The 26129-nt window shown below is 43.6% G+C and overlaps 1 protein-coding gene and 1 long non-coding RNA gene across 3 annotated transcripts in view; one reads left to right on the top strand and one right to left on the bottom strand.

Moving 5' to 3' along the window:
* FAM20C (FAM20C golgi associated secretory pathway kinase) overlaps positions 1–16599 on the bottom strand; it is an 82487-nt gene extending 65888 nt beyond the window's left edge. The window contains exons 1-3 of the mRNA XM_090023752.1: positions 14894–16599; positions 12430–12608; positions 2224–2302 (exon numbers count right to left, since the gene is read on the bottom strand). Of these exons, the coding sequence (XP_089879878.1) occupies positions 2224–2302; positions 12430–12608; positions 14894–15456 (821 nt within the window). The 5' untranslated portion in view covers positions 15457–16599. The remainder of the gene's footprint in view (positions 1–2223; positions 2303–12429; positions 12609–14893) is intronic.
* Positions 16600–21310: 4711 nt separating this feature from the next.
* The window catches only part of LOC149854979 (uncharacterized), a 200396-nt gene continuing 195577 nt past the window's right edge, over positions 21311–26129 (top strand). The window contains exon 1 of one of the 2 annotated variants that reach the window (XR_016438667.1): positions 21311–24598. This is a non-coding gene — a long non-coding RNA (uncharacterized LOC149854979). The remainder of the gene's footprint in view (positions 24599–26129) is intronic. The other variant, XR_016438666.1, reaches the window with a different exon arrangement.

Genomic DNA, 26129 nt, shown 5'->3' with positions numbered 1-26129 from the left:
CATCCATCATCTTGCCAGTGCTGTATATAGTGCAGTATAAATGGTAAACTTTTGATTTAACCTCATTCTCACAATTACAATGTCACGGCAATGATAATGATTTAAAGTATCTGCAGCTAAGCCAATGGAGAAAAGACAAATATGTTCAAACATATAAAGCTGCCCAGGAAATAGTTACACATTAAAGGCAGCTGGGCTATATCAGGGTCTCAGTTTCCCATTTGTAAATTGTAATAAAATGCATCAGATTCTGCTTGTTTGAAAGGGGAATGGAGGAGACATGAGCCTACATGATATCATCCAAACTTATGCTTTCATAACTCTGCAACTTGGAACAGGTCCACTTGGGGGAAAGTGGGTTCTTTGGCATCATCTCCCTTCAGATGTGTCAGCATTAACTGATGACGGCTCCTCTTAGTACACTATACCTTCCAGGGGAGCTAAGAAGCCTATGGGAAAATGGCTGGAGAATGCTATGTTTGGGCCTTTGTACATGCCACGAAATTGTCCTTTAAAGCGGGTTAAATGCCCTTTCGCACCGCTTAATGGTGTTGCTGTTTGCAAGTTCAGAGACATATTGCGCCTTAAATGACTTTATGTGGGAGCCTGGTGTAAAATGGGACTTTTAGGTCTTTGCACAAATCATCAGTCCATTCTGAAGCACAAGGGACTTGTTCATGAATTGCAGGATACGTGTGAATAAGGAGGACGTCCCCAGATAACTGAGGTGAAGGAAGCTCAGCTGTCCACAAGCTGGCATTTGTGGAGACCACAGGAGGTCTGGTCTATCTTAGGTACTCATATGGCCTCTATGAGTTAACCGTCAGAATGTCTCCATCCTCGATGCATTTACTTTCACCACACACCTATGGAGTATATTATTTCCTTTTCTAATTTCCATTTAAAAGACAGGGAACAGTCACAGTAGGCGTATCTACACAAGATGCTACGTTGCTGTAGCAATGATCTATGGTGACATAGTGTCGGCAGGCACAAATAGTGACAAACAGCAACATTGTGTCTAAAAATAACCGTGGGCCATGGGCACAGTAGTACTTTAGGAAGCAAATACTAAAGGACTGCACAGTACCAAATGAGCAGTCAGGTGCACGTGGTGACGTGCCCAGTGTGATTAAAAGACTTGCCTGAGGTCAGACAGGGATTCTGTATCTATCTTTAGATAGATCTCTAGATAACAACCTGTTTACTGGGCCATCATTCCCAATGTATACAGCACCAGTATACATTCGAAACCATGCATTCTCTGCTTTCTTATTCTTGTATGGACCTTCTTAAAGGAAATTAGCTGAACACCCTTATAGTGGGAATAAAGAAAGGAAACAAATTTATTATTCCAGTGATACCCCTGACAAAGATATTGAGTAGCTTCATTAAATATTTTGCAGCCTCAAGCGATTTGACTAAATCCTGTACAATGAGCACACTGTGGTTTTCATTATGACAGTGCAAACATAGAGAGCTGGATTCAGAACTCACTTACACCACTTTTACGTCCATGTAATTCCACGTACCTCAGTGGAATTACTCCTGATTTACATGGCCAGGAGAGCAAAATCACTCCTGTGCTACCCGTTTCTTTCCCTCTTCACTCTTGTTTTGCTATCTGAAATAATCTCCGCAGAGAAACTCATTTTCATAGCTACAATATACTCTCAGCAAAATACCTATACAGCTCACCTCAAATACAAACAACAATATATCAAAGAATGAAATTATATTTATCAAACAAATGCTACTTATTTCTTCTACTTTAATAAATCTATTCTGAAAACGCAGCCAAAACTCTGTTCAAAAGAAAGCAATACAGTACAAAATACAGGATCTGGGAATACATTTCCTTTTAATAAAGAACCGCAAACTAAAGGAACTTTGAACTCATGCTGTATTTTTGAGTGGAAGAATTCATAATGTGCTGGACATTCTGACAAAACCATAAAATATCCTCTGTCATCTCAGATCTCATCCAAAGCCCAATGTAGCAGTGCAAAGACTCCTACTGACTTCAGTGAGCTTTGGATGAAGCTCTGAGGAAGCCAAAATGCATCAAGATCCTTAACTTGTGTACAACTCATATTTACTGGAAAATGTAGCTAAGTAAACTCTAAAACATAAAAGGCATTTTCAGAGATAGCTATTAGGAAACTAGCATGCCCAGGCCATTGAAAGGCAGTTTTAAAATGAGCACAAATATTTATTACTTACTTCATTGGTTTAAATAACGCTTGTCCATAATTTTGGAACGTCATGATCAGTTTTAGTTGAGTGCCTCCTGATTTCATGGCTGTGGGGAAAAAATAAAACAATTTAAAATTACCACATATGACTCTCCTTACATTCAACAGTCTGCCTATTGATCTATCTGGGCCCCTCTACACATTATATGAATGTGTTAATTGTGGTATAAATGGCAAGGGCACCCAATTTAAGGTGCCATAAAATGGCAAACCAGCCATGAAAGTGTTCCACAAAAAATGCAGAGTATTTTTATGGCTGGTTTGTATTGCACCTTAAATTGAATGTGTAGTATGACAGGGGCTGCCCCAGAACTGGTGCCAATAATCAGCCCAGAACAGTCCTAGATTGCAGTGGGCTGTGGGCACCCTGCTTTCAATTTGCTGGTGTAGGAGGAACCCAGGATCCAGATTCCAGGTTTCCCACGCACTAACAAGTCGAAAGGGCACATCTGGGATCCAATCACTGATTCCCAAGTCACACTTCCTGCCACACCATGATGGCATGGCAGGGATCAGAGCCCATGGTACCTTTAAACAAATGTATCTTAGGGGGCCTCTGCATAGGCATTTATATTGCTATCATCACTGTGGCATCAGATCATCGACATGCACACATCCAGGGCAATTCTAAGCACGGACAAAGAATGATTTAGTAGGTGAGCAGGGGTAATACACTGTAATGTAGGCACTTAAAGTGGCTAAACAACACCTGCATCTTGCACTGACATTTTTACCATTGGCTCAGTACTACAAGCACAGAAACACCACTGGCTTCAATGGGCGTGCTATATGTAGAGTGTTTGCAGAAACAAATCCTTCACTTGTCTTACCCTCTATTTTCTTTAGACTTGCTACTATGAAAAGTGCCCATACTGGAGAAGGAGAATAAGGTATGTCTTAAGAGGGCAGCAGAACCCAAGCTGCACAACCAGATAAGCAGCATCCAGCCCTTAATTAAAAGGCATGAACAGGTCACAACTTCTAGTCTATGCTATGATTAGTTTAAGTATCTGTTTCTGAGCAATAAGTACAGGTATATGTCTCTCATGTTCTTTATGGATATCATCCATGGGTGAAGTCAATAGGTAGGTACCCACTTATTTCAATGGTATTTGGATCAGGCCCTACATTAACAGGCATGTACGTGAAAGAGAGGTGACCTCTGGAAAGTTTTAGCAAGCACAAGGTAGTGACTGCAATTCAAAAATGTTGACCACTGAGGGCCATTTAGCTTGATTCTAACATACACTTAATTCCCAGTTCCAGTGAATTAAGAATTTAAGGCTGACATTAGTTCCAGTGAATTAAGAATTTAAGGTTGACATTTATTTCTAGCAAGTCTGCACCATTTGGGCAATATCATGCTAACAGTTGGACAATAGTATTTCTAAACTTAGAATGATCATTTTTTGTCAGAATGAGAACAAATGTAACTTAAAATATGCATTATACATGAATACAAGAGTTTCAAAAGAGTACATCTCCTTTGATGATACTGTTACTTAAGAAAGATAAATACATGCTCCAGCAAACCATCTGCCCTTTCCCCCAGCCAGGAACCCTCCAAAAAACTGAAATGACCCAGACCCTGACTTTTAATTCATTTCCACATTCTGAAATGCTGCTCATGTCAGTCTTCGCAGTGTGTGCAATTCAGCCCTTTTAAATGCTTCCTCTGAGTGATCAGATAATCCCTTTCGTTAGAATTTGGACAAAAACGGTATAACTTTAAGTACTACATGCAATCTCACATTATCTTATTACACAAATTTTGTCTTAAAATTGGACTCATTCAACCCATGTAACTTGTACATTTTTCCCTCTTCCCAATCCCATTAGCTGCACATCCTTTTAATTACTCCAGTCTGTGCCTTATTACTGATAGGTCACCAGCTCTCTTTCAGTGCTTGTAATCCACATTTTTGTAACAAAATGCTATGCAAATCTGGTCAGTTTAATTACTCTTCCTCTAGAACAAAATCCCTCCTGCATTGCCGGTTTGTTGACCCCTGCATTTTCTAGCATTACCCATCTATCCCAAAGGAACAAATAAATAATTAGAAATTAAAGGGCATTAAATAACTCTCACCATACAGGTATAGCAGAAACAGACGGTTTTCACATATTAAATTTACTCTTCTGGTGAGCAAGCCATGTCTTCAGGTGCCCCAGAAGGGAAGGAGGTATAGTTACAAGTATAGGTTGAGCCCTGAGTACAAATTAGAGCAGCCTCAAGGCTTCTCTCACATATGCTGTCAGTACATGTAAGCCAAGAGATTCTCCATGAAAGCCCAGAGTATCACTCTGAGTTACAGGACAGAACTGCCTCCATTTGGTTAGATCCTCAGCTTCTATAACTCTGCCTTGCTCCACTGACATCAGTGGTTAGAGTCCATGCAACTTCACTGATGTCAACTTGGGGCCAACTCCTGCAGTTCTGCTCCCCCTTACAGACAATAAGAATCAGTGTTTAAAAAGTGATGTCTGATCGCCTCTGTCCATGTCACGCTGATTTCTCACACTATCAACTGAACTCTCCAATTGTAAAAATCAGAATTCTTAACTGATCTGAGCAGAATGATATAGACCCATTACAGCTGTGTGTGTGTTGGGGGCGGGGGGGATTTCCAATTCATTTCAGGGAGGTTTCCATTGGGACAGGCCAACTTTTGATACATGATTGGGAAATGGAGAGTTTTAAAAAAAAAACAACCCAAAAGAGGCAGAGATGGAAGAAAAAGGGGAGGTTCAATTCACCAGGCTCTAAACACCGTGTTTGGGATACTCGAAGGTTACTAGGTGGCTCAGCCATGCAGAGTAGGCCAATGGACACTTTGTTGGCTAACAAACAAAGATTTGGCAACGCTAATGGGGAAACCTTTATGAAAGAGTCATGAAATATGGTTCTGACTGGTTAGACACAAAGGGAGTGATGTCCCAACAGAAGACACTAGCTCAGCTAGTCTTTGCATTAGAGAAAGTCAGGTGAGAATACAAAAGATCTTCATGGCCTATGGGTACCATCCTATTGGTTAGAGCCTCAACTGGTTGCAACCTTGACTGTACATTGACGGAGTTCTGTGCCAGTCCTGGTGCTAAAAGTGAATTTTATATTTACAATGGCCAGAAGAGCATCCGGCAATTTTGCAGGGGTGGCTGTACATGAGCAGTGGTTCTAGAAGGATGCAGTGAATGCAATCTTCACTTGTTTCTGGAAGAATGCATCTTCCCAGGAAACCTTCTGCCCATGGTTCTGTGCAAACTCACACTACCCATCAGTATGCCCCCCAACATTTTTATCCCAACACAGATCTGCGCAGCTCTTACCATTGTATACAACACTAAATACCATTCTTATAACTAATGCAGTGCAATTGCCATTCAGTACATACGGATGACTAAAAGGCATGCTCTGAACCCAGCTGCTTACAGTCCAAGGCCCTCATCCTCCAGATAGCCACACATGAGCTTAATGCCATGATTTGTCCCATCAAACACAATGACACTACGCATAAGTTTTTAAAGTAAGTGTGTTCATGCATGTTTGCAGGACTGGAGTCCAAAAAGACTTATGTCTGCCGTGTGGAAATACCCAGACTTGCATGTATGGATGCAGTTTAAAACAGTTGCTCCCAACCTCATGGAGACTTTCTGCCCAAATGTCAGGGTTGGATATTTTCCTCTTCTCTAAAGATTAAACTCACAGGTTGGCTTTTTTACATTTTCTTAAATATATTTCTTAAGGATAAAAGAAGAAAAGTCCACTTCCCATGTATGTTGCAGTTCGGACATGTCCCTCTTTATGTTATGCCTAAGAATAAGAGCCCAATTATGTTCCAAAGCCTTGTTTGCTTGTTTGGAGATGCCCTTGAGACTGTAGCTACTATCCAAATAAAAATTTCATAAGGATTTATAATACACCAGATTAGACTGTACAGTATTCAGAGAAGTCATATGATGACACTAAGCCATTACAGCTTGTCATGTCTCTGATCAGAACACTAAGACATTTCTAAGGAGGCCTTAAAATGTAGGGCTGTTCTGACTCCAAGGGTGTTCTCCCATCTTAATCCAAATCCACATTTTAAAGAGTCCCCGAACAAACATTTATGTCACAGACCATGAACAGCTCTGGAAAAGTCACCCAAACTCACTGGTGCCACAGAGTAACTCTTCCGCCCATTCTTGTGCCATGACTACACACATTTATATAGTGCTAAAAATACATTTCAGTACAAATAGTATCAACATTTCTAAAGAAAGAAGTTGAATGCTAAAGCTTAATATTCTAGTGTTAATCTTTCCTGTCAACCAGCATATTGCAAGAGTGCTATGGCCTGATCCAAAGTGCTCCAAACTTCAATTGGCTTTGGAACAAGTCTTCAGTGAAGTCTGTCCTACTCATCATATTGAGGGGTTAGGGACTTGTCTAAAGAGCATGAATGCCCCCAAGACTTTTTTTATTGACTTTGATGGGTTCCACATCCAAGCTGTAATGACCTCAGCCACAGAGATCTGTGGTTCTTCTCCCATGCGCTCCCAGTCCTCAGATTTCCTCTGCCTATTCTTTCCTGAAAACTCAGGAAATCCACATGTTCCTCAAGTCTTGTACCTCTCCCGTGTAAAGACTTTCGCATAGCAAACATATGAGACAGGTGCCACCATCCTCACTGAGTGAGATGTTTTTTCCTAACTTCCTTTAAAGGATCTGGTTTTAACCCATCAGAGATAAGATACTGGGTGGAACAAAACACTGCTATGATTTGGCTTTGCTTTCTTATGTCTTGCTGCACTCCAACTCTCATCTTACCAGCCCATTCGGATTCTACACTCTTCAGGTCCAGACATTTGTATTTGTAATGCCCACACTTCGAGCGTTGTTTTAAGTCATAATAGTCCCCACCATTAAAAATGACAGAGGCATTACCCAAACACTAAATATCAGCCTAATCCCCCTTGTTCTTTTCCAACACCACCAGGAAGAGATAAAGGGCTACTCTGTAGCACTGTCTGAAATTCATTTCTTCTGTTAGGGTCCAGCACACAGTATTAAATGTACTTATGCAACTGTTGACATATGAAAGAGATGAGACTAAGCCAAACCTCAGGATGTGGTGACCTCTGAATGAGGGAAAGTTTGGCTCCCGCCCTGGAGTCCCACTTTGTAGCCCAGGTCTAAATCTAACATAAACACGTTGACCCTGTCTGACAAATAATGGCCTGCACAAGTTCAGAGACTTGGAGGAATACATTTCCAAACTTTCAAGTTTTAGCCACCTCTTAAATTGTTCTTGCTCTGCCCCAATGGCTATCTAACTTGTAAAAGTCTCCCTCGGTTAAATCAAGACAATAAAAGCAGTTTCCAAAGGGGAAGAGATCCGTTAAAACATTCAAAGCCTTTGTTGTACATTTTTAAGGCCTCTTTTCTTTTTTTTTTTGGGCTGTAAATTTAATCAATCGGCTGATTCTTGGCAGATTCACTGTTCTCTTATAAAGTAGATCAATGGTGCTATATTTCATCATGTTTTTCACATTCCCCAGTGCATTGCTTCCCTGCCTTTGGAGCAGGTATTCATAACTGTATTTAGAGCTGGAAGTGAGGTTCAATATTCAGAATATTGCCTTTCTCTTATTTTGCCATCTTTTTTTCCCTCCTATGCTGCTTCTCTAGTGTCCACCTTGGTTAACTGCACCATTTACTCTGCATCGGTAATTTTGTACACTAGCTTTCCAGTTAATGTCTGCACAAATTGAATGCACCATAGACTTTAGAAAGGAACTGAGCCAGGTAATGTTCCCAAAGCCTTTCAACCAGGGAATTAAAAAAAACACCCCAGACACCTATTCTGCTCACATTTCATCCAATAGCAAAACTCCTTTTGATGGTAATGGGAAAAGGATTGGGCCCACAATTGCTAAACCAAGGCATTAAGTGCCATACAATGTTTGTAGTTAGACTGCTGGAGCTGCTGCCAGGATCATGCACGTACATTTGGTAAATGTGCAGGAAAATGGCTAATTAGGGTCATTTGTGCATGCAATTAAACCATTACAAATGCAAACAAGCTGTGCAATTGTGCATGCATTTTGTGCCTCCACCTCTCCTAAAAATACGGTGCTAGCGTTCAAATGAAAATAATAATATTTAGATCCCAGTCACTGAAAATTTGGCACTGAATTAAGTCATAATATGCTTTATACCAAATGAGAATGAGAACAGGATGCACAGGCCACTATTCACGTTCTTTGCTTCAAGCTGTCCTTAACCCTGTACTTTTGAAGGCCACCTCTGGGTGTCACTGTGGGAACTGAATGGAGTGTTCATAGTCCATTTTCCATAGTCGCATCAATGGATTTGTTCTATTTAAACTATAACCTCAAGAAAATGTCACCTTGATGCTCTCTGCTCTTGTGAACTTTGCAGTAATTGCTTCTGTCACCATTTTCATTTTAAGGGAACTCTGTAGGTTACAGAATCTTGCGAGCAGGTTTGACTGATCCTGAGCCATCTCTGTGAACATGACTCCAATTATTAATGCAAGCTGAGCAGGGAAATCTGACTTGGCTGAAAGCGGTTTAGCTATAGTTTGGGTTTAATTATGGAATGCTATCAAAACCTCTGTGTCAAAACCACACGAGCCTATTACAACCTATGTGGAACCAACCAAAACACTACCAAATGTGCTTTACCCAACACTCCTTCCCCAGAAGAGACTGGGTAAGTTAATAGGTCTTTTCCTATCCTAGCCAGTGCTATAGATGTAATTGCACTGAGTGGGGGGAAATGATTCTTACTCAGTATGAAGATTTCTGTTGATTGTATCCTTTGAACTGGTAGTCAATGCACAGATGCTTTTCAGAAAAAAAGACAACCAAAAGAATCAGGAAACTGGAAAATATGCCAGAGCATGTAAGACAATATAACAACCATGTGTGTGTCCTTTAGTAAAATACATTAGACTTGTGTAATCAATTCATATACTTTGGAAATCTTGTTGGTCCTGTACACTAAAAGTGAAACTTGGCAGGTGCTATTGTAATACATGTTATTAAATCTCTTAAAAATGTGCAGTGTAAGATAAAACATATTGCCCTGTCTAATAAAAAATAATAATAGTTTCTTCCACTTTTTTTCTCCTTTTTTTGAAAACTTGACAATAACCCTGTTCTCAGAGGAAGAGAACATGGTTTGTCCTCTACAGTGTCCTGTCATCTTAGGCTGGCAAACCTCCTACTGTAGCCAGGATCAGGCAGTATAATTCTGATAAGCCTTCCTTCAAAGACTAGCATGGCTTCATTTCTGGAAACTAGTTGTTACTTCCCTCTTCAAAAAGTGCTATCTCTTTGTCTAATGTTATGCATTTAATATTTTTGTCCATGAACATTATGTGCTTTCATGGGTATAAATTAAAATTATTGTTTAACATTTTGACTACAGTAGCATCTTAATACTCCCAATCCCACCATGCAAAGCTCCCTCTGAACACGTACCAGAGAGACAAGCCCAGAAGAAATACGTCATGTGATAACTCATAGTCCTATGAGTCTGCAGCACCTTTCCCTCATTGATCTCCAAGCTCTGGCTAACATATAATTAATTAACGCCTCACACTACACCAGCATGAGACTTAGAGTGAAGTCATGGCCTCAGGGAAGGCAGTGGCAAAAGTTCGACTGACGTCAATGGGGCCAGGTTATCACTCATCATTTTTATTACAACTGTTTTGCCGATAGGTTAACTGAAGCATGGACAGGTTAAGCAAAAACCCCAGGAGTACAAGAGTAACTCAGTAACTGGAACACAATTCAGCCCTATTACTCCTGATTCTCCTTCCCCTCCTACACCCACTAGCCAACGCCGCATGACAAACGGTTGAACATTTCATTCTATCGCCCGTCTGATCAGCACTGCATTACGAACACATCCGAGCATGCTGCAAGCCGTGGTTTTCCTCTGCACAAACAGCATGCACGGTATCTAGATCTCGAAATGGGGAATGGAATTCAGTCTATTTTGGAAGCTGTGCTTCATCAGTGCAGTATAAAATGCTCTGACGGTCCCAAAGCATTTTAATGCACCGCACTACAAAAGATCAGAACATGAGTGGTCAAGGCCTTCGGTGCAAACTCTTCAAGAACCTGGGGTTAAACAAGGGTGTTACACAGGTTCAGGGCGACGTTGCAGATCGCAAAAGTGATAGCACCATTCTGCAGGGTGCATGATGAGAGGTAGGAAAGAGCATCGCTTACGTGTCTTTCTCTTCCATCTCCTGACTGACAAGCAAAGAGTGGTTTTAACATGAGCACTGTAAGAAGCTACCTCCACCCTCATTCAAATACAAAAGGAACATTCTGTACATCATCCTATACTGAGTGGGCTGGGAAAGACGAACGTCATATCAAAGTGAAAGCCACCTAGAACTTGTTCTGCTGATTGTAAATTATCCCTGTTATCCTGAGGCCTTGGCTGAAGGATGAGTAGCACGGGATATTATCTCTAAAGAATGTGTCTCATTGCCATGATGTTAACTGAAGGGGTGACCGGTGAATGGCTTCGGTCCCACATTTGAGTTCTTAATCCCAATCCAGTAAAAAATCAGTGCTCAGACTCTTTAAACAAGCATGTGTTTGGGGAACCTAAGCCTCTTGTTGATCCTTCAGTGCATTTCAGCTGGACAGCTTGTGAAAGCAACCCAGGTTTGAAAACTCCTTCTCCTCCACAAAGTACAAGGCCACGTGAGTCCTGCTGAAAGCTATGTGGTGGTTCTTTACAAGCTGGGTGGATTTTCAATCACATGGCATTCTGCGCATCATGGCTCCTACTGTCTTCGCTGGCTAAATTAGCCCATGCTTTATGCCGTCAAGGCCTGCTCATTCCTATTGCTACTCAGAAGTCTGTGTAGTTCCTGAGATGGAATTGTAATCATTAGGCCAAGCCGTTCCATTTTCACTTGGGCAAAACCTATTCTGAAGCTAATGGAAATGCTTCCAGAATAAGGATCCAAGGCCAAGGCTCAGTGACCTTTTCCAGCTGTGCTGATATCTATGTCTATAGCTATATATAAAGAGATATATATATCTAGATAGATAGATAGATAGATATCTCTATATAGATACATGGTTATATAGATATCTATATCTATCTATATCTATCCACATAACTATACAGATATATAGAGATATCTATCTCTCTAGCTGATCATCATTTTTATGGAGCGTCTACTATTTCATCTTAGTGAAATTGTGCAAAGCACTGAGCAAGGTTGCATTTAATGTAATTTGCTTCATTTTCTATGTGCTCTGAGGCATGTAAAAACCACTGAACATATTGCAGCTCTCAATAGCCGGGAATAAAATTACCTGAATTTATTTAGTACACCAAGGAAGCTGTTTTGTTTTCTTTTTCATTGTACCTATAAAGCTCGATTCAAGGACACCTAACTATCGTTAATCAACCGCTGTGTTTCACATTGCTTAAAGACATCCAGTGGTATCATTTCAATGGTGGATTTACGAGCAGAGTAAGCACAGCTGCCTTCTGCTCGCCATCCTGATACCCTGATGTCCGTTCCACTTTTCCTGAAGTCAGTGGTAGATCTGGCTTTGCAAACACTGCAGCTCTGAGTGTTAACGCCACAGCAGCAAAGCCTGCACAGGATGGAGTGACTGAGACACCAAACTGGGTTACTTCGCTCTTTAAGCCTTCCTTGCTGGTGAAGGCATTTCTCTTCATCTTTCTCTCTTTACAGACAGCAAGATCTTCATTGAAAGCAGAATTCAAGAAAGAGGGGAAATACCAGACTTATGCAGAATTCTGGTGTGTTGATTTGGTTTGCTGTTTTTGGTTTACACAGCCCAGTTAGCTACTCGTTAGAAATATAAGCCCTGAAGTTAATGGGTGTACCCCAGGGGTAGATTTGGCCCACTATACTTTGCAGCTGGGATCCTGCTAGAGCACTCAGCAATTCAGGTAACATGGAACTGGCAATATGCCTTTATAAAACCTCTTTTACATTTAACTAGAAAAATCAGTGAAGGCTTCTATGTAGCTGGGAAGCAATGTTTCAAAGACACCAAATATAAGTCATAAAAACACTTTCATTAGTATAAAAACAGGAATGACATCTTGGACAAGGAATAAATAGTCACAGAAATGGCATTTATCTAGACCTACCAACACTTGTTATCTTTTGGGAGACTAGGTCTTGTAGCAAAGCCTCAATTGCAGGGTTATGTCTGGAATACAGCTCGTACCGATTAATACCAATGTGGAATTTCAACCAATTTGGGTAGGAATCCACAGATGTTTCTCCGGTGGGTAAAAATTCTTCATCTTCGTTACCTTCATTTTGCCTACCACAAAGATAGGAGGAGATATGAAGAGAGAGCAGTATTACTACTATTTGCAAAGAGCATCACAACAGAGAGATTCAGAAAACAATGATGTGAGAAGCAGGCACTGTAAATGGGAGACACCGGCTTCAGTTTGTCCCTGATGCCAAGGATGCAATTGAGGGCCTTCTCCCACTTCAGTGAAGCCACCGGGAGCTTGGCCACTCAGTTCAATGGGAACAGCCTCATGACCTAAATTATTAATGCCTGGTCCCAAACCCATTAAAGTCAGTAGCAAAGCCTCCGCTGATAGGTGGGGGCACTGGATCAGGTCCTCAGGCAATGGTACAACTTTGAGTTCAGTCCTGCATTTCAGAAGGAGAGCTCCAACAAACGTGACAGAGATGCAGAATAGATCTCTTTAATCCAGAGAACGATTATTTTTTTTTAAGTAAGATCCTACTCATGGTGGAATGGTTACAAAGAAAAACAACTTTAAGCACACATCTTTATTTAACAATATGCCCCAAAAAGAACTACTGCAAAAGTACATTTAGATTCTGTAGCCATATACGTCCTTTTATACTCCCTGGTGTAGTTAAGATAAAAAAAAAGGCAAATCACTTCTAAGTACTTGCTAAATAAACATCCTAGCTGTTTTCACCATGAAGTGTCTACAGGGAAGGTAGCTGGGCTCTGAGTTATTGTTGTCTCCCAGAATTTTATAAATTAATGTTAGCTGCTAAATTGAATGCTAATTGCATAAACCTTGGGGAACAATAACTAGTAGAAACAAGTACAGCAGTCAGTTAAATTGTAGACATGCGACACTTGGACTCCTTACCCATTTGTTATGCTATCATATGTCTTCATGCCAGGGCCAGCTGTACCTTTAGTCATTATACTCCATACATAATTGTCAAATGCTCGTGACAGCAGTTTTTCTCCCAGAGAAACTGGGACTGCTCTAAGCCGGAGCAGGCTAAATGTGATTTTAATGACTGAACATAGAGGGCCTATGTGGTTCCTGTTAAGCATGACGTTGCACAGGAAAATATTTACAAGATTTTAAAGATTCAAATCAAAACTACTTTCTCAAATGCTTGGCAGAGCTTTTGCGTGGGACAATGCAGCTGTTTAAAAATTACAGTGTCTGTGCTTGAAAGAGGGTGCTGTTGTATTAGGGACAAGTCTTTTGATTTCTCAACTATTCATGTTTCTAGGCTTTGCTTATAAATCAGTGGGGCAGGCGATTCACAGGCAGACCAAAATGCAATTAAAGGCAGGCAGAAGTAAGGGCTGTGAAAGGGCAAGAAAAGATTTTGCCCAGAAAACGTGGTGTCAAAAAACAGGCCCACGTTGGGGTTTAAATCCCATTGGTATGTGCACATTGCCCATGGTTTTGTGACCTTTGAAGCCAGGCCCTTGGCTTCAGAGAAAAGTTAATATTTGATTACCCAGTCTTATGTCGTGTGCGTGTAGCGGGGGGAGGAGGGGAGAGGAAGAGGGGGTGGTGGGGGGAAAAACCACGAAGTCTGACTCCAGCATGTTTATTTCCTATTGTCCCTTGTGACACCTGAAGCCTAGCACTTAACCTCCCATTATAGCGGAAACATCTGTTACTCTGGACTTGGTATAACCTGCATGTATGTGCATGTGTGTGTGTGCGTGCATGTATGCATGCGCATGCGTATGTGTGTATCTATGTATGTGCATGTGTGTATATATGTGTATGTACGTGTGTGCGTGCATATATCTGGGTGCATGTGAGTGTGTTAGTGTGTTTATATGTACATGCATGTGTGTATAGATGTGTGTATGTGTGCGTGCATGTATGCGTGAGTGTATCTATGTATGTGTATATATATATGTGTGCATACACGCGCGCGTGTGTATAGTTATATGCACGTGTGTATAGATGCGTGTGTGCACGCATGTGTATGCATATGCGTGCGCGCGTGCATGCACGAGTGTATACAGGCATGCGCATGCGTGCATGTATCCGTGCGCATATGCATGTGCGTATATATGTACATGCATGTGTGTATAGCTGTGTCTGCATATGCATGTGTACGCGCATGCGCGTCCACATGCGGGTGCGCATGGGCATGTGTGCATACCCACACACGCACACCTGCGTCGGTGCGTGCACGTGCGCGGCTTTGCCTGGGTGCCTATGCACGTGTGCACGCACACAATTACGGACACCGGCCCAACGCGGCCGGCTTATTTCAGTCCCCGGGGGCTGCGACACCGTTTCCAGCCGCCCCGCGCGCGCGCGCTCCCACTCCCACGCGCGCACTCACCACTCCTGGTTCTCGGCCGCTTTGGGGTTGAAGCGGATGTCGCTGTTGACATTGAACAGGACGTCGTGGTCCGCCAGCGCCGGCGCGGCCGCCTGGTAGAGCGGGTGCTGGAAGAGCGCGGCCAGGCGGGAGCGCCCCGGGCCCGGGCCCGGCCCCGCCGCCCGCCCCGGCCCCGGCCCCGGCCCCGGCGCCGGCGTGCCGAGCTCGCCGTCGCGGATGAGCGGCTTGCGGCTGCGGTCGCGCTCCGGCCGCTTCGCGGCGTCGCCCTTGTCCGCGCCCTTCTCCAGCGAGTGCGAGCTGAGGTTGGAGCCGGGGTCGCTGCTGAAGTCCTGCAGGATCCGCAGCGTGTGCTTGCTGGGCCAGCCCGGCTCGGCGCCGCTCCGCGCCCGCGGCTTGCCCCAGCCCGCCGCCTCCTCGGCGGCGCCGTGGGCGCAGGAGCAGCCCGCCTTGCCCGCCCGCCTCTCCAGCTTGGGCAGCAGGTCGATCATGATGTGCATGGTGCAGGCGACGAGGAACACCATCAGGATGAGCACGCGGAACTTGCGCACCAGGAGCATCTTCATGGCCAAGGTGGCTGGGGGGAGGGGGCGGCGCCGGGCTCTTTCACAGAAAAAGCTTATCGAGGCTCAGTCCTTCCTCTCCTTTCGGCCGGCTCGGTTTGTGTTTTCCCCTCCCTCCCCCCGCTCTCTTTCCCGGTGGGATCAACCGCAACCAAGGAGCGACCGAGTCAATACGGCACCAGCCCGGGAGAGGCTAAGAGCCATAGGTCCTCATGTCTCTGGGCTGAATCCCGGCGCTCAGCCGAAAGAAGAGCAATAATTAGAGCTAGATGGATAGGTATGGGAGGGCTGGAGGGCTTCCGATCAGTTGGAAAACCCAGGCGACGGCATGCCGATGATTTGTAAACCCATCTGTTCGCACCTGGATGGGGTGCTGGTGGTACGGGGCTCGCGGGAGTGCGCGGCAAGGGGGGCTCGGGCTGCAACACGAGATGCGCGCATCTGATGGAGCTAAACAAAAAATAGCCGAGGAGGCATCGCATTCGTCAAACCTGTGAAACAATCATCATCATCGTTAAGAGGGAAAAAAAAAAAAAAGGTTTCGAGACAAGAAGGGCAAACGAAACAAAACAAAAAAGCATCCACCAGATCTGGCTGGGTCGAAAACGCTGCTTGCTATCCTTTAGGCAGTGATGCAGTGGGACCCCCCCTCCCTCTCTTGCTTTCTCTCTCTTCTGCGAGACTGTTTATAAACACTGGCTGGAGAAGGGTTTTCTCAGGCTGGTTCCGGCTTCTTCATCCATCGCATCCCGGGCTTGGGCTCTGGCACCTAGGACCACATCCAGGTGGCTGCTGTATCCGAGCGGGGTTGCCTGGGATTGCCTGCCCAGGGCTTGGGCTCGTTGGCTTCCGGACTGCCGGGTAGCACTGCTGCAGCGCGGCGAGATGGGCTCGGAAGGAGGGAGAGGAGAGAAACTAACAGGAGAAATCGGCAGCGGTTCTTCCTAGCAAGCGAGCTCCCGTCTCTGATCGCTGCCGGCACTTAGGGATCTGCCCTTTAAAAAGAGAAAGGAAGGAAGGAAGGGAAAGAGAAAAGAAAGCAAGCAGAGGGGGGGAGGAGAGAGAGATCTTTGGCAGGTGCACAGTGAAAACCCCTTTCAGCTCCACTGAATGCTGGAGACTGGTTGGACTAGTAGCGCTGCAGCTCCAGCCTTCGGTGGGTGTGTTAAATATTATGAGCAAGCCATGAATCCAGCCTTCCAGACGTCACAGTTAAGAGATTGGCTAAATAAACGCTACAGTGATAGTAACAGGAAAACCTCAACCAAAAGCCCTTTCCTTTCCCCCCACCCTCCCCTCTCTCTCATTCTACTGCAGCTCCAAGCGGGGCAAGGAGAGGGCGTCTGTTTCTCAAAGGTTTGCAAAAAAAAAAAAATGCTAATAGCATTGCAAAGTATTAGTACCGTCTGGCTGCCTAGACTCGGGAACATGAATTCTGCTATGTCATTGTCTGGATGGGAGACGGCATTTTCTAAAGCAAATCTACTTCTTTCCCTCACCCCCCTCTGCCGAACAAGGTCAAACTGTACAGCTCCGCTTCTGTTCCTCCCCAATCTTTAGTTTTAATCTGAGGTCCTCTGGACTGTAATCATCTTTCAGTGGACTGCAGTGTAATAATCCTTCCCTCCGGTTACATTAGCCGCACGGGCTACCCTTTGATGGCCAGATAGTCTGATGGCAAATGAGATTAGACGCTCAAGAGCACCCTGCGTCTAGGAGAGACGCTGAAAGCTGTCTCTGCTGAGTTAAATAAGGGGGAAGGAGATTTTGACACTCGATTCTGGGTCCAGTTGCCGGCTCCACTGGAAGCTTCATACATGAGCAAAGACACGGCACTTTAATCTCTCTTTGCCTCAGTCTTCCATGTGGGAAGTGGGGACAATAGTGCTCTCTTTCTTCGCCTTTTTTGGGGAAGGCAGCGCCCCCTGACAGTTGTCCAGGGACCTGTCTGACTCTGGAGTATGATTAATAAGATAAAATACCCATCCCCTGCTGCCTTTTACACAGACACTGAATGTACCGACTTACATTTACGTGCCACGTGAGCTATGAAAGAATCACGTTCTTGGATACAGCACAGTTAAATCACTGAGCTCTTCTCCTTGAACCTCAGAGCAAACCTCAGCGAGGTTAAAGGCAGCATTTTGTTCTAAAGGCCTCCTGTCATTTTTCACAATGGGAACATCTGCTTTGCCAAGGTGAGAAATGGCTCTAAAAATATCGAGGTGAGCGGGCCCTACCGTCTAAGCTCTCCAAAGCAGGCGGGCCTTTGACTTCAGCCGGGCTCAGGGCGAAACCAGCAGTCTGCTGACGGGGAATACTTCAGAGAAGTGGAGCAGGCGTTCGCATACAGCTCTTTAGGTTGCTGTACTGCTATTAAGCAAGCTGCACTTCTGCAGTATTTCACTTGAAATACAGCTTGGAGCTGACCTCACAGTACAAAAGTCCTTATTTGCATATGCGTTCCTAGGCACGTGTTCATACCTAATCGCAACCAATTATTCCGGGCTCTTGCTGCCGTTCTTGAAGGTAAAACTGCTATCGAGATCGCCTGAGAATTGGGATTTCTGAATCCTCCCACTGATTTGCTTGGAGATCTGGGCAAGTCGCTTATACTTCCGGGCGTTATATTTTAGGCCCACCACGGAGAAGTACAGTGAGGCTCAATTAATTGATTCAAGATGATCAATTCAATGCTTTTTGCCTTTATTTCTGTTTAGTCCTAGGTCTACTCAACCCTTTACCCCTAGCGCCTTCTCACAAGTCAACACAGGTATGTTTTGAGCTCACGTTCTTGTACAGGGCTGAGTCCCGCATGAAGAAAAATTGCATTTCGAACTGGTCCAGTTGTGAACAGTAGGGCATAGATAAGGCATCACAAGAAGTCTGGGAGGAAAAGAACAGATTGCTAAGGCAGTTTAGATGCCTCAGGCTTTTAATAGCATTGCCCAGGCTTTCAAAGATTTGGTTTTCTTACAAACATAACCATATACCAGCTCATGAGGAGTGACGAAATCCCTCCCTCTTCCCTTTTAGCACCAGCTCTAATAGACTCCTCAGATAGCACTTCCACATCAGGTCTGAAATGTAGCTATAGCAGGCCTCAAAAATACCTAGAAATCATTTTTTTTTAAAATGAGGAAACACCCCTGAGGCTCACTTAACAAGAAAGGAGTTGGGAAACACAGAAATCTCTATTTTGTTCATTTTCTCCCCATATATACCATACCTGTTCCATCACCCTATGAAGTAGACCATGGTCTGGGGCAGACGTTGCATAAACCAGTTTGAGCCAAAGTCTGGTACTACATTCAACCAGGTTTATCTCAACCCAATTTCAGCCTTTTTGAAACTGGTTTATGTGCACTGACTGGTTTATGTGCACTGAATGTCTGTTCTGTTACCGGTTTAAATCAGTTTCTAATCACTTAAAGTAGTTCATGTGTAATGTGTGTCCCTAGCCCATGTGGCTGGCACTTCATATAACATGCACCACACACACGTTTTTCACTGCCCATGTGGTGCCGGGACCCACAGTGAGTTTATAGTGCATCTATGGGGCAAAAACCTCCATGGCGAATTTCAAAGTTTGAAAAACCATGAAGTTGCGAACAAACATATCTGTAACAAGGGGGTGAGGGTAGAGCAGAACCTGGAAATACTGAAAGACCTACATTAGACCAAAATTATTGGAAGTACCATCCAAATACTCTAACCTGATAACAAACCAAGAGATGGAAACTGTCTTCAGTGCCCCAGTGGCTTCCAACTTTCACCCCTTGCAAATGTTTCTCAGGGCACCAGGGCCGCATGAGCCAGACACAATGCATTTTGAAGCACCCTAAGGCTTGTCTCGGTCCTTCACAACTGCTGTGGTTTTCCATTGACATGTCTTCTTGATGATAAGATGCCATTTTGAGGTCGAGGGGGAAAAAAAAAAGAGAGGATTTGTTAACTTTTCTAGGAATCCTTTGATTCCCCATACTACCTAGGGATGTTAATAAAGTAGAGTTGTTTTAATTCCTTTATTTCTTCTGTCACCTTGCATTGCTATTTCTAAATACAGATGTGGGCATAGAATGGAGGTGTCTTGGGGTGGTATTAGGCAGCACATGATTGTGGCTCCTAGCACTAGCTACTGCCTCTCTACTGCCCCCCCCACAATGTAAAAGTCTAATTCCAGTGAGCATAAATATATGTCAAGTCTTACTCCTTCAGTGGAACACCACCCATGCCTTAAGGTGCACCCGTGTGTTAGTGCTTGCTGGATTGGATCGATCGGTAGATCTGTATTGCCACTAGCACCAACATGTCCTGCTCTAAAGCTTTTGTTGGCGCTTTTGGCAGAGCAGTAACTCCCTAAATCTATCACTAATTGCTTTAAGAGGTTTGCTATAATGGACAACAGCCTTTTCAGCTTGGCATGCCTAATTAAATGTGAGTGTTAACGTTTAATGTGTGTCTGAATGAGAGCAGAGACACGGGATGCTTTAAGCGCATTGTGCGTGGCTGTTTCTTATCCTCTGCTTCTTTCAGTGCTCGTGTGGGGTAAAGGACGCCAGGGAATCCTGGTGTGAGGAACCAGGAAGAGCAGGTCCTATTGCTTCCCTGTACTACTCTTTTGGAGGCAGAAGGATGTGTGTTGTCCAAACTCTCTGAAAGAATAATCTTCTCAGTCTCATGTGGCTCTCAGGAAACATGCTGCTTCCTCTTGGTTGGTGGCATTAATTTGCCTGGTGCTACACCTCACCATTCATAGGCCTCCATACTTGCAAGCAAGCTGAGGAAGTATGGGTTGCTTGGATGAATGGACTGTAAGGTGGATAGAAAGCTGGCTGGATTGTCAAGCTCAGTGGGTAGTAATCAATGGCTCAATGTCTAGCTGGCAGCCGATATCAAATGGAGTGCCTCAAGGGTTGGTGCTCCATCCGATTTTGTTCAATATCTTCATTAATGATCTGGAAGATGGGACGGATTGCGCCCTCAGCAGGTTTGTGGATGACCCAAGCTGGGGGTAGATACGCTGGAGGGTAGGGCTAGGATTCAGCGTGACCTAGACAATTTGGAGGATTGGACCAAAAGGAATCTCATGAGGTTCAACAAGGACAGGTACAAAGTCCTGCACTTTTAGGAAGGAAAAATCCAATGTACTAATACAGGTTGGGGACCAGCTGGCTAAGAAGCAGCTCTTCAGAAAAGGACCTGGGGTTTACAGTGGACAACAAGATGGAGATGAGTCAACAGTGTGCCCTGGTTGCCAAGAAGGCTAACAGCATACTGGGCTGTATCAGCAGGAGCTTTGCTAGCAGATCAAGGAAAGTAATTATTCTGCTGTGTTCACCACTGGTGAGGCCACATTTGGAGTACTGTGTCCAGTTTTGGGCCGCAACAACAGAAAGAATGTGGACAAGTTGGAAAGAGTCCAGCGGAGAACAACAAAGATGGTTCGGGGGCTGCGGCACATGACTTACGAGGAGAGGCTGTGGGAACTGGGTTTATTTAGTTTGGAGAAGAGAAGACTGAGAGGGGATTTGGTAACTACCTGAAGGATATCTCCACAGAGGATGGAGCTAAACTGTTCTTAGTGGTGACAGATGACAGAACAAGGAGCAATGGTCTCAAGTTGCAGTAACAGAGGTTTAGGGTGGGTATTAGGAAAAAACTTTCTCACAAGGAGAGTGGTGCAGCACTGGAAGAAGTTACCCAAAGACGTGGTGGAATCTTCAAACTTGGAGGTTTTTACAGCCTGGCTTGACAAAGCCTTGGCTGGGATGCTGTAGTTGGGGATGGTCCTGCTTGAGCAGAGGGTTGGACTAGATGACCTCCTGAGGTCCCTTCCAACCCTAATTTTCTATGATTCTATGAAAGGCTATGGATGCAGGGTGCGCTCATTTTCTCTTTGAAAAATGCTCAGTGCTTCTCAGGCAAAACACTTTCCAATTTGCGATGACAGGGTGCTATAATCCAAAGTGTCCTTATTCCGTGTAATCAAACATGTAAACAACTCAAGGAGTTCTTTGTGTTTCCATACTGAGTAACCTACCACCACAGCTGAGCAAGCAGAACAACCAGCCAATGTTCACCAACCAACGAAGGGCTGGAACGTAACCTCTGCTTTCAGGGAGGCAGCTTTTTATATCCCTTCATGTTGCTATTCTCTCCCCTTACTCTTTTCTAACTCCAGCACTGAAGGAATCTGATTTCCGTCCCTGTCCTTACTACTTAGGTCAGGCTTCTAGACCCTGAATCTGTCAAGGGACGGAAATTACACATAAACCAGTATAAGTGATCAGAAGCCAGTCCAAATCTGTAACACAACAGAAGTTCAGTGCACATAAACCACTTTCAGAATGGCCCAAACCAGTTTAAAATAAACCTGGATGGATGTAGTACCAGACTTAACTGATTTAGGTTAAAATGGTTTATTGAACTTCTGTCCCAGATCCCCTCCAGATTCAAGTTAATTCACAGTCCCCCAGCATCCCAGAATGCTTTGCACCTCCGCCACAAAGCCTGGGCCAAAGCTAGCCTACCCACTCTGTGAGGCGGGGAGCTGTCTGCTCCAGCCAAGCAGGGAGGCATACTCACCTGGCTTCTGGCCTGGGCCACTGCAGGCATGTGGCTGCATTTCCAGAATCAAAAGTGAATGTCTGTTCACTTGTTTATTGGTTCAATTCATCCTCCAGCTTTTTGACTGTCTGTAGTTAGCCTTAATGATCAACATTGTTCTCTGGTTGGGAAACCAAGGACATGAAACTGGGGCATTCATTACCCAGCGTGGGCTATTTTTCCTTCTCCGCTCCCCATGTAGGATATGGGTCCCAGCAGGTTCCAACTCAGTGGGGAAAGCAGCACCTTTACATACCTATTCCCCATCCACATGCCTAGGAGGAGAGATACAAATAATGGTTTTGCAGATTTTGGTCTCATCTCTAAAACCCACTGGGTACGTCTAAAGGAGTTCCTCCCTTGACAGCTTGCTGTGGGTTCATAGAGCAAGTAACAATCTTATATTTTCATTCAAAGTGTTTGAATGAACATGGAACTAACAGAAACTGAAGATTTCAGTTGCTTCTTGTCTGCAGCTCATACTGGCACATCAAACAGGGTTAGCCCCCAGGTTTAGCCCCAACAGGTTTAGCCCCAAGCCCCGTGTACCTGAACTCAAAGACTTGTATAATGACCCAGTTTCAGTGGGCTCAACAATTACTTGAGGTTGTTTGTTGTGCATTTTTATTCGTTGAGACATAGGGCACTGGAAGAAAAATGCAAATATTTCCCCTTATCCGAACTCCGAACTTGCATATGGAACTTAAGTACAGGGCCAGCAGCTTTTCATTTTCTGCTGTGTTGCACGGTGGACAAACATTACCCCTGATAATTCCTAGCATCACATAAACAAGGAAATAATGAGCTCTTAATGGAATATCATGGCATTAATAAGTTATTGAATGCAGATAATTTCAAACAACAGAAGTCCCTCACCATTATCCCTTTATTAACTTCTTTTGATTTCTTGGCTATTGGACCAAAGTCAACAGTCTTCTGCCTCCTCTGAAGTATAATTTGAGTGTTATTGGAATTTCACATGAAATGACTGTAATCACATGTGAGATTGTTTTGCATATGGTCATTAAATACATACATTTTTTAAATACCCTAACCTTGGTTTCACATAACAGTTCAGCTATATGTCAGGTCTTATCTTCATAGAGGGATCCCTTCTCCCTTTTCTTTGAGCGGGAATTAATAGTTCATTTTTTGTTAATAACATTGAGCAGACATTTGTTCTCTAATTTACCTTCTTCCCTTGCTGAGGAACAGCAATGGCCATTAAATGGAAGAACTCATTTTGGGAACCCAGTGAAACCCAGTTTATGCCCAGCCACATACTGGGCACGTCTATACGTGTGCTTTAATGCGCATTAGCCTATTTGGTTTTAGAAGCATGGCATGTAAAGGGCAAACGTGATGGCAAAGACTGCAAGCTATGGCTTGCCCACATTTTTCTTTCAACACTGTTTTTTGTTGGTAGGCTCTCAACTCCAGGCAAAGCATTTTCTCATGCTGAAAGTTGTTTGCCTGATGTCTCCTCCTCTGTTATTTCAGATGAGGGAACTGTCTCCCTCCTCAAAGCGGGATCTGTCTGCTCAGTCTTAATCTATGCTCCCTTTTATGAAGCTACATTACTACATCCTGGATCTGTTTCCTGTGTCCTGCCTTATAACACCCCCCACCTCCCCAGCAGCAGGTAATAGGCATGGAACAAGGGTTGCAAATTGGGCTCTGGTGCTATGAAACAAACCTTCATTTTTAAGGTATATGCTTGAACCATCCACTAAGAGAAAGAAATCACTGTTTCTATTTTTCATTCGTAACTCCTGGCTTATTTATGGGAGATTGGCCACAACAGTCTGCAGTTCTCATTGGCTTCACGGCAAAGCAAACGTGCCCACAGCATTGCTTCCACTGCATTTCAGTTCAGAACTTTTGTTAGATGCTGTATATATTTTCTGCCATCATGTCCAGATCTCCCAAAGCATCAAATACGCTGCCTGGCTAGTCATCCCTTTCCCCTAATGGTTTTGCTAAGGTTGATTGGAGGTGCATTGAGCTGGAAGCCTGAGCTAAATAGTAATGAAAGGGACTGACATGCGATCAGCTTTCATGGTTGTAAGCAAAGCTGGGCTGCCCTGTTTAAGTGTCACAGCACCCAGCACATTTGAGCCCATCATGAAAACACATCTCTGGCTTTGATTCATTTCCAGCGACCAAATCTTCCGGCTCTGGCCTTTCATTTTGAATGTGCGTGTTCTTTAATTTTTTTGTACCATCCAAGCTGCATGTGCAAATGTAGGAGCTGGATGGAAAAACTGGATGTCAAAAATCCACTTTCCCGATCAAATCAATGAAATGGAGCCTGTTTGGCCTGTTTATTTCTTACTAAGAAGCGGTCACAGCAGCAAGTGAAGGGGTTAGATCCCCCCAGTTGGTGTAAATTGATTTCAGCGAAGCAGAATCTAACAACACCGGCTGACAATCAGCCCCAGAATCGGCTCTTACCTTGATCAGAACAAAGACCTACCTGTTTATATAAGAACATACCTATTGTTGTTTCTAAAGCTATTTCATTTGGGCTCTTCAGGTATGTGCATTTTCTCTATTCATTCTTGTGTAGAAAGAATGTGATATAAAGCTATGGTGGGTCTGAAAAATTCACTTCTTAAGCAATAGGATGTTATATTGAAAATTGACTGTTAGGAAAATGTGTTATTATCTAAAAATGATTATTTTAAACTAAGTCAAAACAAATTATCTCGACATGCATGGCATGATAGCACGCACAATTTGAGCGATTGTAATTTCATCCTGCTATAATAAAATTGATTCCTATAAGAAATGTGATCAAATCAACTGCATTCCTTGCAGACTTTCTTGAAATACACTTAACTCAAACAACAGAGTATGAATAAATCTTTCTCTCTCTCTCTCTCTCTTAAATATATAAAATGTTGTTCAGTAAATTGCAGGCAGCACTGTTTTGCAGATTCATTGAAGTCAGTGAAGCTACATCATTTTATAGCAGAAAAGGGTATGTCTGAAAAGTGCATGTCCAAATGCTAGATCAGAATATATTTGTGTGCATGTGCAAGCACATGCCCACTACTTGTTTGTGCATTGAAAAATCTCTACATTTTGGTTTGGAGTGATGCAACTGTGGATTTGGTGGGAGTTTTGATTCCTTAAGTTATTTTCATATAGTTGACTGAACTTCCAGTCAGGTTATAAACACTGAGGGAATAAAAAAAAAAATCTTATTACTACCATGAAACAGATATCCTGTCTTAATACATGTATATATTGTATCAAGAGTACTATAGTTGGAATAGAGGCAGGGGGATACACCAGTGGGAGGGTCTTTAGCCAGCAGTGCAGCTGGGTGGATAAATAGTTTGGAGTCTATTCATGGCTCTGGCTCTGCTACTTGTCAGTTGAGTGGCCTTGAGCAAATCACTTTGGTACTAACCTCCGGTACTAACCTCTTTGGTAAAGCACTTTGAACTCTGCTAAAAGAAAGCACTGTACAAAAGCTAATATTAGTGTAAGAACTTTGGCCCCTGCACATGTGAATCCCTATTTTCAACTTTAAGCATAGAAGAATCCTAAAAGAAGTTCACTGTGAATATTCATATGAGCAAAGATTGGGCTCGCAGGGTGCATATGTGGGTTCTGGTTCCAGAAAAGCCACATGTACTTAACACTAGCTTCAATGGGACTACTCGCACGCTCACGGCTGAGCATAGGTGTAAGTGCTTTGCTGGATGGGAGCCACGTGGAGGTACAGAATCACTCCTGCTGGAGACCTGTTATTACAGACAGATAGAAATGGGGAGGAAAACTTTCATCAAAATGAAGCATTAATGAAAAACAAGTAATTCCCACAGCTTGTGTTCTGTTTTCTGATCTGCTCTAGGGACAGGCCACTCAACAGGGTTCGTTGTCCATATAGAAAAGAGAATTTTGAACACAGCTCTTTGCAAAGGACAAATGACTCCCCCCACTTTATTACTCTAAAGGAGAGGTGCCAGTGAAACGCTGTTTTTAACAGTGCAAAAATGTGCAACTCCCACAAGTCCCTCCAAACAAATAATTCAGCGATAATAACAAACCTGGGC

The sequence above is a fragment of the Crocodylus siamensis genome, chromosome 12 (assembly GCF_052110815.1).
Source record: "Crocodylus siamensis isolate JL-2025a chromosome 12, ASM5211081v1, whole genome shotgun sequence".
Classification (NCBI taxonomy): domain Eukaryota; kingdom Metazoa; phylum Chordata; order Crocodylia; family Crocodylidae; genus Crocodylus; species Crocodylus siamensis.
Note: the sequence above shows the minus strand (reverse complement) of the source record. Positions and strands in the feature narration are given on the sequence as shown.